Genomic DNA, 20,674 nt, shown 5'->3' with positions numbered 1-20,674 from the left:
AATCTCACCATATTTATCTGAAAACATGATAACCCTGAACTTGATGATCCCTTACAAAATGTAAGAAAAATAAAATTATAATTTGACTATCCCACATTGCTAAACTTATCAAACTTAGCTGAAACCAATTCTAGAAAATTTCCACCTAAACAATATGTACACATAACATATCTAATATTTATTTTTATTTGATTTATTTGATTTGTCAATCGCTTACAAGATAATAGGTATAAGTATATACATAGTTATGAATACATGAAATGGGTACATATAAGAAAAATAAAAGAAACAATAGGACAGGGACGGTAGGCATGTTGGTGTGCTTAGGCACGCCCCCTACAGAACTCTTAGGAAACGGGTGAGGTCAATAGTAGACAGTCTAAGGTTAAAGTTTTTGGGGTTTGGGGAAGAAACCACAGATATGCAGGAGTGGGATCCAACCGGTGTAACTACTGGTTCGGTGATTTACAATTTGCAGATAAAGAGCCTTCATAAAATACTTTTCCTTTGTTAAATTATTGGCAGACCTCTACTGATATGTTGATTTTTTAGCAGTTATGTTGATTTTTTAGCAGTTTCAAACAGAATTGTAAATGTGCACATTGAGGCCTTTCGAGTCCATTGAGATTCACTTTTGAACAACTGTAAATAGTGCTGCAGCCATAATATTCAATGTGCAGACAGTATTTAAACATAGTAGGTGTAATGTGTAATTGTGCTTTGAAGCTGGCTTTGATCTCTGCTATTGATGATTAGACAGAAGCTCTGCACCTTTTTCTTTCATTGTATGCACCTTAGCCAGGATTGCCTTCCATTGGAAGTTCTATTAATGGCATGGTGGTTTCTAAACTGCCAGTAATTAATCAATTCTCAATGGAACTAAATTATTATTATGGTTGATCACACAGGCAGCCAGATGTTTAGACTGAATTTGGCATTTTTGTTCATCTTATTATTTTGGTTAGACACATAGCCAGATGTTTAGATTGGATTTGGAATTTTTATCCACCTATTGAGTCCTTCCAAAGGACCTCAGATAGGCTGAAGTTGTTTGCAGGTATTAAATGCATGGTTACAGGATGTAAGCTGTTCCAATTGCCTTTTGCAATTGATTGATGGTGATTTTGTCAATGCTGAAGGTGTTCAACTGGTGTTCCAAATATTTTGGGATTACACCCAAGTTATCTATTATTGCTAGTATTATCTTAGCTTTCTTTTGCCACAATTGTTCTACTTCTATTTGCAGGTCTTTTGTGCTTTTATTATTATTATCCTTTAATAGTGGTAAGAAGGGAACAACATTTCTTCTTTCTAACTACCTTTCAGAACAAGCCATTATTCATTTGAATGTATGCCACATAAATTTTGTTTCAGGAGTATATTCCACTGATAATGAGCTAATAACCAAACAATTCAACAAACAATGGACAAATATGTTGGATTGCGTCTCTGTACATTTTGGTAGCAATGCAAAGCGTGCATTTTATGTTTACCAAGAAGTAGCCAAAATTTGCTTAAAGGAAAAGAGCTTGGTTTATGTTCTCCAACTCCTGCATTTATGAAACTGTTTATCAAAGCATGTAACAAGTTCATGTAGAACAACAAACTTCCAAAGTTCAAACATATATTGGAGAAAAAAAGATAATGGCTGTTTTTATTAATTAAAAACCAACTGTCCCAGATTTGATACGAAGGATTACAACCCTAATCATTAGCCATGCTGGCTGGAAATAATTGAAATCATAGCCCCAAACATCTGAGGTTTCTCAAGTTAGAGAAGGCTGATTAAAAAAAAACACCACACAAATAACTTAGTGATCATTTAGCATTAATTACGGCATGGGTGTTCTCTTAGGATGAAAGGAAGGTGCTTTCATGGACTGAACTCCTATAATTAGCAATATTGATATTTTGTGGAGGGGGGAATCAAGAAGAGATGTATAATTTATTACAGCAGCATTTGGTAGCTTTTTGTAGCTACCTGATTATAGCTATTCTATTCTTCACTCCATTGCTTAAAAAAAACTTAATGGAATTAAAAATTTACTTGAAAGAATTATGCATGGACTTCCATGAATAACTATAACTCTTAGCTCCATCTTATTAACTAAAAGCAATTTAGAAATAAATACAATGAATTTTAATGAAAAGCAAAGAATGGAAAATTGTTTAAGTGGCCAAAGAAACTTTATCCTATTGTGATGCAAGCCAAGCTATGCCAGCTATATGTAAATGTATGCAGTAGCTTGTGTGCATGTGTCCACTTTGAAGTTGCCATCTGAATTTAATTCTGCCTTTGTGATTAAATCAGGCCATTACATTTAATCTCACTTAATAGTAAGAAACGCTCTTTGTTGTTTTCTATAGGCAACATATTCTGCCCCTAACATATACAGCTTGGCATTCAGACTTTACTATTAATCCCCGATGGCTGATAATTGCTTCATCTCCAAGTTCTCTGTCCAATTCACAAGAGAACTGATTGCAACTATTCTTCCCCTATACATTAATGCACTGTTTTGGTTTTACTTCTTTGGCTCAGTGAACCCTATCAAGCTGTCCACATTTTCTGGGCATGTGGATGTATTGTAAGCTGTTAAATTAAATTCTGCACTGCCCACCCCCCACCCCTTTCCTCAACTATCAGAATCTATTAGCACCACAAGTTAGCTTGACTATCAACTAAAGGTACTTTTCTACTCAAGAACCCGATTTTTTAAAAATAAAACAATAAAACAAAACAAAACACAAAAGTCTATTTCATGGTCTATTTCATGTTGCCTTCCACCTGATGACTTTCTACTTAAAATTTCATTACCACAGCTGGATCAGTGGTTTGTCTGGATGTTCATTCGTTGATCTTACAGTTGTGAAGTTTGTCTAACTTTCCTTGGAGTTCAGATATAGAACGGAGTGTGAAGAATTCCACTAAGCCTTACCAAGAAATGTATTTTTAATGAAACTCAAAGCAAAATTGTATCTTAACTCTTTACTGCATGTATTTTCCATTTGACACAATCTATTTCAGACTAAGGAAAATGGTTATTTATGGTTATTTATCACCTCATGAATTTTAAGCAGCATGCCTTAAAATATTGAAGAAAAGCAATATTAGAAAGAGGCCAGCCTGCCCAGGCTTCTGAGCTTCTCAAATGTATGCTATAGGCCCATGATGGCGAACCTATGGCACACAGAGGCCTGTCTTTGGGCATGTGAGCCATCACCTCAGCTCGGCTCCATCGCGCATGCGTGTGTGCCTCCCACCAGCCACCTAGCTTTTGGCTCTCAGCCATGCATGTGCATGGGGGCCAGGATGCATGCATGGGGCATGCGCACATGTTGGGAGACATGCACATATTGTATTTTGGGGATGTGCGCACTCAGTGCCAAAAAGGCTAGCCATCACTGCGATAGGCTAGACCTTTTCTTATGCTCTTTACAACACAATTCAAAGCTTCTATAGACATTTCTCAGTAGTAATTCCAGTGTTCTCTTTCTAATAAGCACATGGATCCTACCCAATACTTTCGTTCATCCATTAATTAATATTGATGTAGTTAGTCCCAGTGGTTAACTGCACAGTGGCTCAGCAAAATACACTTACAAACACCGCAAGAGATGTATACTCCAAAGTACTGTAATTAAATAATCATTTGTTTTGTTACTTTTTCTAGAGTCTCAACATCTTTTTTATAATGTGGTGACCAAAACTGGATGCAGTACTCTAGGTGTGGTCTTACTAAGGCTTTACAGAGTGGTATTAGTACTTCCCTTGATCTTGATTGTATCCCTCTGTTAATACAATTTAGGATTGCATTAGCTTTTTTGGCGGCTGCTGAACACTGCTGGCTCATATTTAGCTGGTTGTCCACTAAGACTCCAAGATCCCTCTCACAGTTACTGTTATTGAGTCTGGTTTCACCCAGTCTATATGTGTACTTTTGGTTTTTCTTGCCTAAGTGTAGGACTTTACTTTTCTCTATATTGAATTTCTTTTTGTTAGATATGGCCCAGTGTTCTAGTCTGTCAAGATCCATCTGGATCTTGAGCTTATCTTCTTGGATGTTAGCTATTCCTGCCAGCTTAGTATCATCTGTAAATTTGGTAAGTTCCCCTTCTATTCCCTCATCTAAGTCATTAATGAGGATATTGAAGAGTACTGGGCCTAAGATGGGACCTTGTGGCACCCCACTGCTTACTGCCCTCCATGTAGACTTAGACCCATTAAGGACTACTTGTTGAGTACGGTTTGCCAGCCAGTTGTGAATCTATCTGGTGGTGGTGCTATCTATTCCACTTTTTTCAGCTCCATTCAAACAAAGGTAGTTCCCCCCCTGCAATCCAAAACATGATAGCAGCTAAAAAATCTGCACTTAAATTCAGTTTATAATCAGCAATATTTTAGCTATTTCTACCTGTAAAAGGTATATTCTTTAGTATCCTTTCAAATGGAGAGAATCTGTCACTCAAGGAAGAACATCTGAATTATAAGCTTAATAGTAACAGCTTAAATATTTGTGATCTCCAGTTAAGGCTTAAACTTTGGCTTCCAAACCTAGATAGCCATTGCCAAATAATATCAACAACATCAGGCTAGTTAAACCAATTTTCTGACTCGGTATAAGGCAGCTTCTGACATTTCTAATTCTTGGCTCACATTTAAAGATGAAATATAAAATTTTATGAACTGCTCCAATTTTAAACTAACTTGCTATAGATTTCTGTGGTTCTTATTGTTTGCTCCATGGCATTTTAGATCCGATCTCAGTACCTCAGAATTATATGTTGTCAGAATTGTATGTTGTTTGGCTCAGGCAAATATAGCTGAACCCCGTTTAACAGGCAGTTTATCTCATATCCTTCCAAGATTTTTTCTAATCCCAATCCTGTTTATTGTTTTATAGGAAAAGATAAAGGAATTAAACAAACAGGAGACATGCACATGAAGATCCTTTAGGTTCAAAGCAACTGCTTCTCACTAAAAATGAGAAAAAATGAGAAAAGGGTAGATAAATTATAAGGAATGGTGAAGAATGGTAAAAAGCTGTGAGTTTCAACTACTCTAGAAATCTTCTGATTCCTGGTGATTACACCTTCTAATAAATTACCAGGACCTTTGGCCTATCTTTGAATTAGGTTACACTCGGGCATAGTGGAACACCAGAGGAGTTTTAAATTTAGTGGGCATGAAAGTGAGAGGTTACATCCATTAATATGAATAAAGCAACTGATGCTCAATGGAGGACTGGAGCAATATAAGAAGAATAACACTAGGCACTTGGATTATAGATTTCCCCTTTCTTTCCATGAATATATTTCAGTTTGAAGAACTATGCATTTTGTTACTGTATTCTCTATGTGTAGATAATCATCTTTTTCTAGCTGAAAGGGATCCACTTATGTTGTAGAATTATCTGGATGTATTTCACAGGTCAGGCACTCCTAGAATTTTCTTGGTCACTGATTAATTGATCCTAAATGGTATAATTAGGATTTTCCTGCACTTCTGGTCTGTCATGCATGAGCTCTGAATAAAACAGCTAACCCACTGCTAGTTTTTGTACTGTAAAAGCTATTGAACAGAGGAACCATTTTAAAAGAAAATTTAAAATCCACAAGATTCTAAAAAAATTTCTTCAAACCATGTTTTTATACGTTAAATATTTTAAATGGGGTGAACTTGTGATGAGGCTCCATTATTACTGACATCCTTTGTTATTTCTTTTGTTGTCTTCTGTTTTTAAATATTTTACAACAAGTGGTTTTAGCTTTGTTGTATGCCCCCCAGAGTTGCTTTTATAAGTAAGATAAATATGTCCCATACATGAGCACTCCAGAGTTTTATCATTTCATCTTATCATGAGTACTTTTTTGTGTGTTTTTTTCTGAAATTAATTGTGGAACTCATAGATGGGACCTAACTACAGGCAATCCTTGACTTACAACCACAATTGGGTTCAGAATTTTCATCACTAAGTGATGCATTCATAAAGCGTGATGTCACATAACCACATCTCTCTTAGCAGATGAGGGATCCCAGCACTCACCATTGTTGTTACTAAATTCCATTGGTCGTTAGTTGAGGATCCACCCAAATTTAAGTCATCAAACCTCAGCTGCCCCAGCCCAGTCCCAGCCACTTTTGCCACCCTCAACTCTGAGACTCCTGCCGCCTCAAGCTGAACCTGTTTTCTTGCTTCTCTTCACTGAGGTGTGCCTGCCCTGACCTCCCCAGATCTCGTGAAAAACCCAAAGGAAGCCCCACGTGGCCAGCAGCTGCTTTGTAGGGGCCATTCTGTTCCTGGTTCCTTAAAAGGGCCATTAATTCAGTGGATCTCATTACCTACTGGGTATGCTTAGGATGGAAACCCTTAGGCATGTGTGGTCAGCAGCAGGAGGAAGAAAATGGTGAAGATAAATATGGCGGCAGGGGCCATGAAGGGCAGGGAGTCAAAGGGAATAGTTGGTGGTGGTGGTGGGGAAATAGGCCGGTGGGGGGAGTTGGAGTGCGCCTACCATCATAAATGTGGGCATGGTGACAAGCACCCAAATTTTGATCACACAACCATGAGGGCACCTGCAACAGCTGTAACGTTAGGGACGAGTCATAAGCCCCTTTGTTCAGCGCTGCTATAACATCAAATAGTCGTTGAATGAATGGTTGCAAATCAAGGACTGCTAGTAGAGCCCTTGATGGAGAAAGCTACAGCTGCATCCTAAGCATATCTGCCTTGGCATAAATTCTGAAATTTTCATCGATTTCTCAGTACATACCGAGTACATACATCATGTTAAGCTAAGGGGTTTTTTAAACCAAGATTTGTTGAACTACTGTGTCTTTTTTAGATATAATCTGATAAAGTAACTGATCCTGCCTTTCATCGTAGAGATGTGTCAAAGATCTACCTTCAATGTAATTTATTTTATTCATTGTGAGCCTAATGAATGCTTTAGATCAACTAACTTGAAGTGAATGGGATGTACTCTACAGGATAACTATGCTTCACAGTGCCCATATCCTGCTAAAAATGATTTGATTAATTTTGCTCTGTGTTACCTTGTAAACCCAAGCATCAGCAGTTCTTCAGCTGATTTTCTGACTATGCAGTTTCTAGATATGGTGCAATATTCTTATATCTTATTGAGAAGCTTAAATTGGTGTTATTGGATTACTATAGAGGTATCTTCATTACTGCTGTCAAGAAAAAATATTAAAATAATTTTAGACTAATCCATTACATTAAGATAATGAAGCACCACAGTACTGTGCGTGCAAATTGAAGACGACAATATTGCTAAGAAGCCTACAATCACACCATTCAAAGTTGTGAACTCAGTACATTCATATCTTCCCTCTCCGAGTGCAATTTAGAAATGCTCTGATAAATTCTGTTCCTGGTTCCTTAAAAGGGCCATTAATTCAGTGGATCTCATTTCCTACTGGGTATGCTTAGGATGGAAACTCTTAAAGTTAAAAATGTGCTTGCTATATAGATATTTCAGTTGCTGGAATATGAACCAAAGTATGTGAATAACATTGTGTTTAAACAAAATTAATCAAAAACCCATAACATTAGGATATTAGCACATTAAATGAACTAACTAATCTATAGGATTTAACTTATCCATAAGCAGAGACAGGTTGCTTTACATAATTTGTGAAAACCAAATTGTATTATTTTCAAAGAATGCAATAACTGTGGATTGTCAGTGATAATCTACAACTAAATAGGCAATACAAATACAAATATCAGTCTTGGAATTGCAAACACTATCAACAATAGAAGAGGGACTAGTCATTGTACTGGACAATGGAACAGTAGGACTTAAGCACAGAAGTTTCACTGATTTCATGGGGAAAAAGCCTAAGCACACCTCGGAAATTAGGGACACAAGGGTGATCTTATACATCTTGATTGAAAGGAAATTCCACTGCATTAGTAGCAACTAATTTTTTTAAAAAAGATTACATGACATTTTGATTAGTTTGATTGGCTGGCTGGCAATATCTGTTATGGGGATCCGTAGCTGGCTTGATAACACTGCTCAAAGAATACTCATTGAATTGCAGTTAAGTATCGTGGTGTGTCACAGGGCTTGGCTTGACTCTCATTTTCATTCGCGTGGATGAATAGGTAGAAGCAAGTGCTTAACAGATTTGCTGATTATACAAAACTGAATAGGATAGCTAATATATTAATAGACAGGAAAAAATTAAAGACAATCTATTGACTGAAAAAGAATGCAATTTAATAAAGTTCTTCATGTAGAAAAAGAAATCAAATAAAAGATATTGAATGGGGGAATCAGTTGCCAAATATGAATCGGTTGGCATAAATGCTGAAAAGGCAAATAGAGTTTAGTATATTTTCTAAATTCCAGAAGTAAAGAATTATATTACATTCTTAGTATCATAGAGTTGCTGGGCACTGCCACTTAAGAGAGGCTCTGAAATACTGGAACAGGTGCCCAGTATAAAACCTTACCCAGATTATTCAAACACTGAATATTTAGCCAAGTTCTCAACTAGAATCTTATGACATTTCTCAATGTCACAAGGCCATGATTGGACTGTTTGAAAACTTCTCTCTGTGCTGTATTAATGCCAACAGTCACTGCTGTAGTGTGAATCCTGCTTGCCTTATAAGATTAAGAGTTGGGCATGTTTAAGCCTTCAGAAATAACTGGGGATGGTTAGAATCATACTTTCCAAGTGCCGGAAGACGGCTCTTATAGAAGAATGACTTAGTCTCTGCATCCCAGAGTGTGGGACCTAGATTAAGATGGCCAATTACAGGAAGTTATTCCAATGGACAAAGCAGTTCCAAATGCCAAGGGCTGGGACTCTCCTTTGCTGGATGTGTTCAGTCAGAGGCTGGGCGGCCATTTGTCTGGAATGCTTTCATTTGGATTTTGCAGCAAGCAGAGGAAAGCGTCTTCCTGTTCTGGACTTCCATGAAATCTTGTATAGATGTTACCAGACTTCATATTGATTTCATGTCTTGTGCAAAGCTGCATTCCTCACCTGGCCAGCTTGGGTTAAGAGTTGGACTGTTTATTTGGACCTATTTAATACCATTCTCACCCTCTCCTTCCAATTGTACCCGAGGGCCAAAACCAGATTTTTGTCCCAATGATCGCAGCACCCAAACGTGCAAAACCGTCCTTTTCAGGGTGTTAAACCTTCTCGTCTCTCTGCCGCCAGCTGTTGCTCCATCCAGACCGCGCGTAATAACAATAGGCTCCTTGAGTCCTCCGGACCCCGTCCTCCCCCCAGTTTCGATTGCAGCCCGCTGGGCCCGCTCCGTCTCCCTCCCTCCCTCCTCAGCTCGGGACGGCCAGGCTCATTTGGAAAACTGTACAGCGGTGGCCACCCCAAAGGCGGAAGGAAACAAGTGAGGGAACTTGCAAGCGGCGCAGGAGCAAAGGGTCGCCCCGTCGGGCACGTGCACTGGGCCGCACTGCTGCTGCTGCTGCTGCTGCTCCTCCAGGGCCGCCGAGAGGTATTTGTTGGCCGGTCGCAGCCTGTCCGGGTGATGGTGGTGGTGGTGCAGGTGGTGGTGGCTCACCGTCCCCGGAGTAAGCAGCACGGGGCCCGGGGCGGCAGCGAAGAGAGGCAGTCCAGCCAGCAGCAGCCTGGGCCCCGAGGAGCCGCTGATCTCCCCTATGATTCTCCGGAGCTCTTGCAAAGAGCTGCCCAGCAAAAGGATGTAATTCCGCGCCAAGAGCAGCGTGGCGATTTTGGAAAGCTTCCGCCCCGGCGAGCTCTGGCAGTGAGCCGTCGAGTAAGGCAGGATCACCTCTCGCAGCGCGTCCATGGCCAAGTTGAGGTCCTGCATCCGCTTCCGTTCGCGGCTGTTGATCTTTCGGCGCAGCAGCTGCTGCTCGCTTTTGCTCCCGCTCGCCCGGCTAGTCCCAGTCCCGGTCCCGGACCCGGTCCGCGTCTGGAGCTGCTCCGCCGCAAACTCCGGCCTGCTCTCCTCCGCTTGTTTGGGAAGCAAGGCGGGCGGGGCCTGCGTGTAGCGAACCAGCTCGTACGAAAAGTGTTGCCTCAGCATGGTAGCCTGGCGGGCTTTTCAGAGCCGGCCACGGGCTGGCATCGCCTGAAAAAAGCTCGGGAGAAAAAAAGGCGGCAGGGAATGGCGGGGGTTGCGGTCCAGTTGCGGTTGTTGGAAAAAGGGGAGAAGGATCGACCGGTCAATTGCCCTTTTAATCTCCCCGCTGGAATGAACGCCGAGATGCGAGGAAAGGGATTCTTGAGGGCAGATCCACTCACTCCAACCCTGTATTAGAGCGAAGGAATGACAGGCTGCAGCCAATGGGAGTGCAGATCTGGAGGAAACGAGGCGCTCATTGGCTGCCACCAGATGCTCAGGGAAAACATTGCAGTGGATAAGACCCTTATGGTGAAGTCAGTTTTTCAGCTTTGAGTCTCCTGGTAGCTTAGCGCAAACTTCCAGACAAACCCGCCCGTCACCTGTGCTTTCTGATTTTCGCTTAGACGATTAATGCCCTTTTCTGCAGGTCCAGAATTTATAAACAGGCATTTCGGGTGACAGTGTTAACAATAAAATAGGACCATGTGCACCCCAAAGATAGGTTCACGCATACTCTTATGCACTTCTCTGAATTAGCTTTCGTTTTCTGTCAGCTTTCATTTTCTTCTGCCCTGTGTTTTGTTTTGCATTCAGAAATCCCTTGTAGAGAAGACAGTTTTGAGTAAAAATTGTTGACATGTTATATCCCATTTGTGTATGGTACAGTACTGGCAGAGAGGAGTCTGCCAACCAAGGTATATGTCTACCCAAGCCTACTGCTTTTCAGCAGTGGACAATAGAATGGCATAGCAAGCAAAGTGTAAGGATGTTATGTTTCTATATTTTTCCTTCTCTTATCAGAATTCAGAAATATCCAGTTCTGTTTCCCCTCAATGTTTGGGTCCTTGCTTCTTCAGCCCCAGTCCTTCACAGTTGAGCACAGTCAGAACTAGGAATAATGAGTAGAAACCACCTGGATTAGATGTTAGGCCATATAATTCAGTATTTTTTTTGTCGAACAGTAACAATGGGATGAGAATATCTAAGAGGTGGACCAGCGAGTAGTAGCCCTCTAACAGCCATCAAAAAAATAGCTACTCATAGCCTAATCTTCTATAAAACTCTTCAGTGCCCTTTTAAAACCGCCCACATCAACTATTTGCACACCTGCTACCAGTTCAACTGTATGCTGTATGGAAACTATTTCCTTCTGTCCACCATTTTCAGTTACGACTTTGAACTCTAACACAGAGTGAGGAAGATTTTTCTGTATCTAATGTCACCTGAACCATAAGGTGGGTGGAAAATAAATGATTGATAAATATATGCCATTCGTGATTTTATGTGCCTTTATTATATTGCCTCTTCTATAACTTTCATTCCAAATTAAAGAATACTGTTGCTTTAACCTTTATACAAGAACTGTTGTAGCTCCCTAATCATTTTTGTTACAATTGTTGCATAATCTTTAACAATATAATTTGCCTAATACCCTGTGTGATGTACAGACGATGTTATTTTAGCAGTTCAGATTTCAGTTTTCTTCCTAATGATTTCGAGCATGGAATTTGCCTTTTTTTTTTTGCAGTTGCAGGCTCAGTTGATATTTTTACTGAGCTACTCACATGACTTCAAACTCAGTACTAAGTCCATACTATCTCAAATCTCATTAATTGATCTCATTAAATAATCCAGATGTTTTGTTTCAGCACTATCACTTGATACTAAAGTGCATTTGCTATTTGAAACCCTTCCACCTTTTGAGAAAGAGCCTTTTGCAGAGTCTTACAGACAATTTTTGACATTATCACTCTAAAGATTTTGATATAAACTGCCAATATGGCCTCTTCGTTATCAACCCTACAAATCACTAGTATGTCTGTTTGCTCCTATTCTTTTTGTTTTTATAAAAAGTCATGTTAAATACACGATAATGCAGAGAGCTTATTTTCTTCTTCTAGTCTAGATTTAGGGAGAGGAAATCATTGAGGGGTGGGTTTCTCCCAGTTTGTACCTAAATTGGAATCAGGAAGGTATATATTCAATAGCTGATAATCAGTGCAAATAATTCTCTGCTGCTGTTTTAACTTAATTCCATGGTGAAATAACCAACTGTTAGGTATGTATGAAAGCACAATAATCTAGCTATAATACAGATTATACGGGACAAAACCTACAGAAATGTATTCAATGACTTTAAACAAAAGCATTAAAACATACTAAAGTAACATTTTATAAATATTATATGTTTATTAAAAATGTGGATAACTGCTTACTGCAATTAATAAAAGAACAATATATTGAAACATGGTAGATTTTCTAGTTTTAAAATTAAATGCTTTCATTTCTGTATTTTCTGGCCAGATCTATTTTTTTCCAATAGGAAGAAAATTACAGTCTGTGTTGGCACAGAAAAAATGCCCCTCCCGCTGTCCCCCCCTCCCTCTCCCTCTCCCTCCCTCCTTCTCTCTCTGTGTTTAAGGAGAGAGAGAAGCCTCTTCTTTTCCTTTGTAAATGAGTTTAAAATAGGCCATCAACATTGATTTTAAATTTTGGAATAGGTTTAAAAGTATCCTTATGTGTGGAAACAATGTGATTCAGTGTGCTGTGAAATTGCATCCACAGATCTATAAAACTGATTTCAAAGAGTGAATTTCTTTGGAAATTAAAAAAGAAAAAAACCCAACTCAAACTCTTTAAGCCATTCTGTAGTTAGTAGTTTAAGCCAATTCCTGTACAAGCTTTCTCTGATGCAATAAAAGAGACAGTTTGCTTAGAAGGCGCTAACTGATTTATAGCACAATGGCCAATGGCATAGCCAGGGCTGTTTTTCTGAGGGCGGGGGTTTCCTTTTATATTTTGTTTTTTGTTGCAACAACACCCTGGCAAAAGTCTCAGGAGTCATCAAAAGAGGCGAGTGATTCTGCTTGCTTCTGGGATGTTCCAAGCGGTTCAAACAAACCCGTTCACTGGGACGCCTGGCCAAATGTGTGTTCCAAGGAATGAAAGGAAAAACAAAGATTGCTCTGAAGTAATTTCCCTGCACTGAATCCAGCCATCCGGTTTTACTCTTTCTTCATTGAATGGTCAGAATGCAACAGGAAGAGTAAGGCTGAAAGAGAACAACTGGCCAAATGTACTGGCAAAGGGAACTGCAAGAGACGGCAGGGGCAGCTTGATGCAAAATGACCATTCTTTGCTCTTGGAAGGAAATGAATGACCAGTGTTAATAAATGTGTCTTGCTGCAAAGCCAGGGCCAAGTTCCTACGACACCTGCAAAGACAGGAGAAGCTTTATAGATCCAAGCAGCAATCTCTTTATTGGAAACAGACGGGAGGTAATGGATAAAGAGGACACTGTTTGTCATTTGCCTCATTCCTTTACTGCTGTTAGCTCAGTCTTCTTATCTACTTAGGCAACAGCCATACCTGCTGCCCTTCTGCATAAAACACTATGAAGAGAACTGAACAGAAAGGGAGTGCACCATTGGCTGCAGAAAAGTAATACCAAATCTGCATTTCTTCCCGGCTGCCCCTGTTGAAGACAGAAATAGGGGGCCTGCAGCATTCCAGATGTTCCAGAGTATAACTCCAGGCCGCCTTAGCTAATGAAAAAGGAGGCTCAGATTGTAGTAAAATCTGCTCAGGGGAAGAGAGTACCCAAGTTTTCCACCAATAGTTTAAGGGTTATTGTACCTTAGTATTAGAAAAAAATGTGAGCTGAGGCCTAGCATGGAAGCCCTTTCCCCTGGGATGCAGACAGACTGTCATTCCAGATCCCTTAATGTTAGAGTCTGCAGTGGCACAAAACATCCTGAAAGACCATATAAGATGACTTGAACACATGGCTAATTGTAGAGAGTAAAGAAATGATCTTGACAGAGATATGCAGAACTGTTACCTAGGCAAAAGGGCCCAAACATTTCATAACTCCAGAATAATAACATTCAGAAGCAGTTCAGGCAGGTGCCTCCTGTATGAAAAAAGAGGAGGAGGCAGAGCACCATCTGACTTGCAAGATTCTGTTTCTATAGCAATTGCAATTGCAGTAAAAGTAGTTTAACCTTCCTGTGGGATTCATTTCCTGATCTGGTCTACTTAGTGGGGCTGACACCAACCCTGCTGTCTTTTGTAGCTACTTCTATAAAGGACAAGATTCCAGCCCAAACCTCAATATCAAATCACATTGGGGGCCCCGGGATACAGCACTCCAGATAGGTGTGTCTATAGAGTATTGTCAAAAAAATCAGGATGATGGGCAGCTGTGGTAGTATGACTGAAATTCTGTCTGCTCATGCAATGCTCATAAAGGTCATGCCATCATGGCTGCCATGACCTTATGGACCTGATCCTACACATATCTCTGACTCTGTGCATAAAAGGAAAGAAGAAGGCAAGTGGAATGTCGTGATTTCCAGTTAGACTGAGTTCTGAGGAGCTGTTGTTGGAGAACATAAGATAAATGAATTGGGAACATCAGGGATTTATCAGTTAGCCAACAAGGATTGAAGACACTGTTGGGGACCCTTCTCCACTGAAAAAGAAATATTTTTTGCTACTAATCTGCTAAGCAATGAGGATTCTAAGTTGGTATAAGAAAAACTGTATTTATTCGTGTGTTTATTATCTTCAGTATTTACATCTGAGGATTGATGGCAGCGGCAGATAGTCCAAGAGCCCATACCCAGGTGCAAGTCAGTTTTGCTAGCCTTCCAGTGACAGAGATACAGAAGGGGTCTGCTAGACACCGGTCTCTCCTTCCTCTCTGTTCCTAGTTGAAATTGTTTTGCTCTAGCTCTCATTCTCTGTCCACATTACTGAATATGGAAGAAGTAAGCTACCCTGGGATGCAACAAGGATTGTCAATGGACAATTGCTTTAGTTGTTGAAAAGGAATGTTGGTTTCTTCCAAAGTGCACAGATGATTGTTCAGGAATTCATGGCCAGCCATTCTCTACAGCATCTTCTTTTACCTAGATGTTTGAGGCGCATACATCATCTCCTCATCCTCTTCTGGGGGTGCTGCTCCTGTTACTGTTACATTAGAACAGTGAAGAAAGATGTTATTTGTGGTGCAGATGAGAGAAATCCTGCTTTAAAATCTTGGCACTCTTTCAGCTCCAGTTCCCATACAGACAAAAGTAATGTGTAGAAGGATCAGTATACAGAATCTTATACTGAAGAAGAAAGATAATGTGTATCTGTGCAATTACAAAAATATTGGATATGTTCAGAGATCCTTTTGATTCCAACACAAAATCCACCTGAGATCAAATTAGGCTCTTCCTGAATTCCTGTCTTTCTTTCTTTAGAACCTAGGAGAATCAAATACAGTACAGAGCAGAGTTAATATGCAGAAGTTGAGGCCTGATTTTTCTTCTGGAAGTGCTTTTGGCTTTTCAGGGGATGGGATGTTGTCAGTTTCAGAGAAAATAGCTGTTGTGAGTGGGGGAGAGAGAGAATCAAGTTTTCCTCTCTGATTTAATCTTAATCATCTTGGCTTCCTCTTAAATAAAGTAAGTCTTACCCAAAGCTTTTCAAAATGAACTATTTCATAGTTCCAGAAGCTGTAAGGCTTCAGAGAAATGCATGATACAGATTAGATGAATTCATATATTGTGCAAAATCATATGTATATTCAATATTCACAAGACTTTCTTGTTATTGCTTTTCAAAATCTCATTACTTAAGATATTAAGATCATACTTCATTTAAATTACCACTGAATTAAAGTGCTGTCCACAATCCTTGAATTAGCACAAACAATGTGCTATTGGTTGTTGCAAGTTCCCATCTGCCTCTATTTCATCTCTTCTGAGTCACAGTCAAATGGCATTGCTCTGCTTTGTGAGTGTGCTGCATATTGTTCATACATTCGCCTAACTACCTCTGAAGCTATTTCATCATTATCAAGGACACATCCTAAGACCCTTCTTGTTCTACTCCTAGCCCATAGTAAGGCTGACCAACTTGGTATTTAGCTGCTCCAGTATCAGAGGTATTTTCTATCTTCTAATACAAATCTTGTTCTATGCATGATTTCTGCTGTTTCAGCAATGATGGTGACATGGTCAGGAGCCAAGATCTGGCCAGCTTCTATTGGTCAGTTTGGCTGCAGTGCACTAGCACTCTCCCACTTAGCTGTTGAGTGTTACCTTCTGTGGCCATTAGGGTCCATGTGGTTGAACTGACACGATACTTAGCTTCTGCAAACAGTTGCCCATGTAATGGCTGACTGGCACTTCAAGTCTAAGGTAGGTTCTCCATAAACAATATCCAATTGCTTTTGTGGAATAGTACTAGACTTTTTTCTAGCACCAGTGAGACAATTAAACTATGCTTTTAGAAAACTAGACCATGCAACACAAGATCTTTTTCAAAATTAACTCTCTGACAGGTCATCTTTACAAGGTAGAGAAGTTCATGTTACCTGTTGCTGCTGTTGATGAAGGGGCATTCCTCTGATTGTTTCTAATTTATTTTGGATGCTATTTTTTTCCTACTCTCCAGAAACTGGACCATCTTCTTCTTGCTTGCTGTCTCTCAGAGCAGCAAGATGGCTACAAATACTGTGGCAAGACAGCCATGAAAGTAGTTTCTACTCTAGTTGCATGCAGGGCAATGGGAACAATTGTGGGAATAAATCTTAGTAGCCTTGCTCTTAAACTTTCCAGCAATCTGTCAAAAAGGGTATTTAGCAGTGCAAAATGAAGTGGGAGGCAGCTCAGCTGGATGTTTCTTTGGGTTCCCTCCAACTTTATTCCATGTCCCTTCATTGCACCCCTGACCTATTAACCTGAGGATCCTTTGAGATGTGTGTCTCTTGCTGTTCTGAACAAGCTAGATCCAAGTTTACAACCATACCAAGTGTTAGCGCACCATCGTAGAACATCTCAGCACTGTCTTTTGGGCAATTTGAAAGTAGGTACATGACATGTATTTTCTTTCAATTTGATTAACTGTCAACAGATTTGTGTCACAACTTCTGGTAAAGGAAGAGGGCCAAGTCTCTGATAGGCTCTTGTCACTCAATCCACCCCACCATGGCATCAAGGAAGACAATTGGTGGGGTGTTTTCTTTTTCCTGATCAATAAGTGAGAGGATGAATACTCAGAAGGACAATGTGGTCATAGGCCTAGCCCTTAACTTGTTTCTCCTTAAAAGTATAAAAGGACAGTGCCATTCATCCAGCTTTTTACTGAACCAGATTAGAGATTGGTTGTTGGAACAGCATGTTGTATCTGCATATTTTGCAGCACTTCACAGAAAGGAGGAGAGCATATTAAAACAACTGGGTAATTTAACCCATGGGCAAGTTCTTTTCTTGATCCTTTCCTGTGGCTTCATTAATTAACTGATTTCAAAGTGAGTGAGGCAGGGAAAGGGGAAACAGTGAAACTGGCAAATACAAACATGTCCTTTTTTCTTTCACAGATGACACCATGGAGATTTACTTCTCTTCCCTAGCCTGGGTTGGAAGTATGAAGAGAAATGGGTGCCAAGAAGAGACTGATGGGTAAACATAAAGTGCTAATGGAGATAGCAAACACAGGGAGAGGAATGGCTCTGATGAAAACTGGCTAGTGTCCGGAGGGGAAAGCCATGCTTTTCAACACATCCAAAACATACTTCTGATCATCCATAGTATTAAATAATCTGACTTTATGTCTCAAGTAAAGGCAAGTAGATTGAAGCTTCCCTTGGATATAGCCAGAATAAGAGGGAAATACTTGTAGGCCATACAGGCAACGAGACCTTGTGCACCTCTCTCATTGGTTGGAGACGAGATAAAAACAATATCTGCAAAGAGGCAGAAAATAGTGGGTGATTGTGCCATCCTGGGATGCAAAAGACTGTGTCTTTGTTTTGCAAGTCCAATTATTGCTATGTGTATCTCTGGCTCATGGCTTAGTATGTGTGAACAGTTGTGATTTGATCAACCAATTACAGTTGCTGGCCCATTTCGGTGTGTGAGGAACTTGAGAGGAATAGTTCCAGTTTCCAGCTAGGAAATGCCTTCTAAGAAAACTCCTTTTCTCTGAATTTCATCACTTCTATGATGGATACGGTATATACAAGTAGTCCTCAACTTATAAACCACAATGAGCCCCAAACTTCTGTTGCTAAGCAAGACATTTGTTAAGTGAGTTTTTCTCCATTTTGTTACCTTTCTTGCCACAGTTAAGTGAATTATGGCAGTTGTTAAATTAGTAACATGGTTCTTCAGTTTGTCCATTGCCTGAATTAGTCAATGAGCAGATATAGTAGAACCCAGATATTCCAGAGATCAAAATCTGATTTTCAAGAGATTTTCCTGTGGTAGGTTGAAATCAGTACATTTGCATTTTCCTATTAGCAAAGTTGCTCAAAATTCTTCATGGTGAACTTTTATTTTTAAAACAAAAGAGAGAAAATACAGCTTAAAGAATTCCTCTCTATAAGTGCTGTAGCTCACTTGCTCTAGCTGAATCCAAGAAAAATAAGGAGGGGGAAATACTTCTTGCCATCAGTGGTGTTCTTGGAAATTATTTCTCACAGTTGCAGGTGACATCCTTAACAAACCCCCAGGAGCAGATGAGAAATGTATTGGCTGTTAATAAACTGTAACTAATCAATGAATGCTGCTGGACTGTGCTCAAGCTGTTTGAGGCCATCCATTCTTGGGAGAAAGAACAGTCGTTGCCTGCTTTAATTCAGGCCTGCAAAAGCATGTGGCAGACCTCGATGTCTGTTGGTCTGCAGAGACATATGTCCCTCGCACTGTCATGTAGCATATTCAATTAAATCACACAATAATAGGTCGTTGCCCAGGGCTGTTTCAAATAAGACATTGTCATTCTTTAGTCACAGAACCACCACCACCAAATTAAATGGGCTCTCTATGGATCTCGAACAATATATTCTCAAGACACTCATGAATAAATGCACACATGAATGTAAAAAGATCCCTCAGCTGTGCTGAGTTATTAATTGTCTGTAACTGCTTTTGATTATTAGGGTTAAGAAAGTATACTCACTCATTTCTTTATTCATTGTGACATGAGAATCAGATTAATGGCATAAATATATGCAACGGACTCCAGATCTGCCTTCTGCAGACAGAAGGCTTCTTCACTCTGAATCTTTCTGATCTGAAAGAGGATTTCTACTCTACAGATTCTCTGCAGATTCAAATTGCTTCCCTGGCACTTAGGAGAGATGGTGCTGATGAAGGTCCGTGGGCCCAGGAAGTGACTTTTTCTTGCTTGCTCACTGTTGCATTCCTATTGGAGTGAACTATAAAGGACCATGTGATGGGTGAGATTTGGGAAAGTATTGAGCACATCCAGAATCAAAAGTGGCAGGGCCACCTATTTTTTTCTTTGTCTTGCCAGTGAAACAACCATGTTAGTCTTTCTAAAAATAAAGCTGCCACCTGTACAATCTCTCAAAACTTTTCATTGTTCTCCTTTCTCTATATCTCCCTCTTTCTCTCTCTTTCTGGTTCCTCAATCAAGACTCCTTCAAATGGCTTTTCAAAACTAAATACCTTGTAATATTAGGCCCACAGTGGTTCTGAGGAAACAAATTGGCCTTTTCTATCGCAGAAAAAGAGGGAGATGGCAAGAACACCGCAATATCTTATGGCACTCTAAAGGTTAACTCATTTATTGCTTCATAAACTGGAATATACATTTTATAAAGTACCTTACGTTTGGTACAGATTGGTTTTGAAATAATAAATGATGATGTAAGTATTAGGAGAGTTATGCAAGGAACAAATTACACGTTCAAAAGTTTCCATATACAGTTGATTTAATGAGTCATCTGTTAAATCTGAATGTATGTTACTATTTACATGATCAAATTATAACAAATTTCCAGTCTCCACTTAGATTGTTGTTTGGACTGTAAAGTAAAACTTTTTTCTATTGATTCCATTTATTGGTCTATTGTAACTGAATTGTACGGTGGAAAATTGAAGTTTTACTGTATTGTTTTCCTTGCAGTGCTGAGCAGCATTTTCTGTACTGCTGCAAAATAATAAATTCCGCGATGCAGGAGACTATGAAAATGACGAAGTCAATAATTTGACAGAGATATATGTTGACATTGCATTTGAACTGGGGCAGGAATGCAGGGCACAGGTATCAGGATTGTTTTCCATATAATTTAAAACAAGATATCTCAGATTTTCAAGATTCAATTGCCAGTCATTGATCTCTTGGCCTTTGCTACAATTCTGTAGCATGTTTTAAACACACTGGGAGTTCTTGCAGGACTTGCTCAGCTATGCTTTCCCTCACATGGCACTCAGCAAGCTAGTATCTAAGACAATGATTTTCTCCATACTGTTCATACTTCTAAAAAACCCTATCATGTCCCTTCTAATTTTTTTCACTATCGAGGATCTCCAAACCTCATAGAATAGAATAGAGTAGAGGAGAGTAGAGTAGAGGAGAAGAGAGGAGAAGAGAAGAGAATAGTTTATTGGTCAAGTGTGATTGGACACACAAGGAATTTGTCTTCAGTGCATAAGCTGTCAGTGTACATTAAAAATACATTCATCATGAATCATAAGATACAACACTTAGTGATAGTCATAGGATACTAAATAAGCAATCAAATCATACTAGGAAACTAAATAAAGCAATAT

At 39.6% G+C, this 20,674-nt stretch overlaps 1 protein-coding gene across 1 annotated transcript; it reads right to left on the bottom strand.

Annotated features, from left to right (window-relative positions):
- Positions 1-8,228: 8,228 nt before the first annotated feature.
- OLIG1 (oligodendrocyte transcription factor 1) lies at positions 8,229-10,591 on the bottom strand. The gene has a single exon (XM_026700474.2). It carries the CDS (start codon positions 10,056-10,058, stop codon positions 9,345-9,347), a length of 714 nt encoding a protein of 237 aa, XP_026556259.2. The 5' UTR covers positions 10,059-10,591; the 3' UTR covers positions 8,229-9,344.
- Between the last annotated feature and the right edge of the window lie 10,083 nt (positions 10,592-20,674).

Source organism: Pseudonaja textilis, chromosome 7 (assembly GCF_049901715.1).
Source record: "Pseudonaja textilis isolate UNSWEBS1 chromosome 7, rPseTex1.2, whole genome shotgun sequence".
Taxonomy (NCBI): Eukaryota; Metazoa; Chordata; class Lepidosauria; order Squamata; family Elapidae; genus Pseudonaja; species Pseudonaja textilis.
Note: the sequence above shows the minus strand (reverse complement) of the source record. Positions and strands in the feature narration are given on the sequence as shown.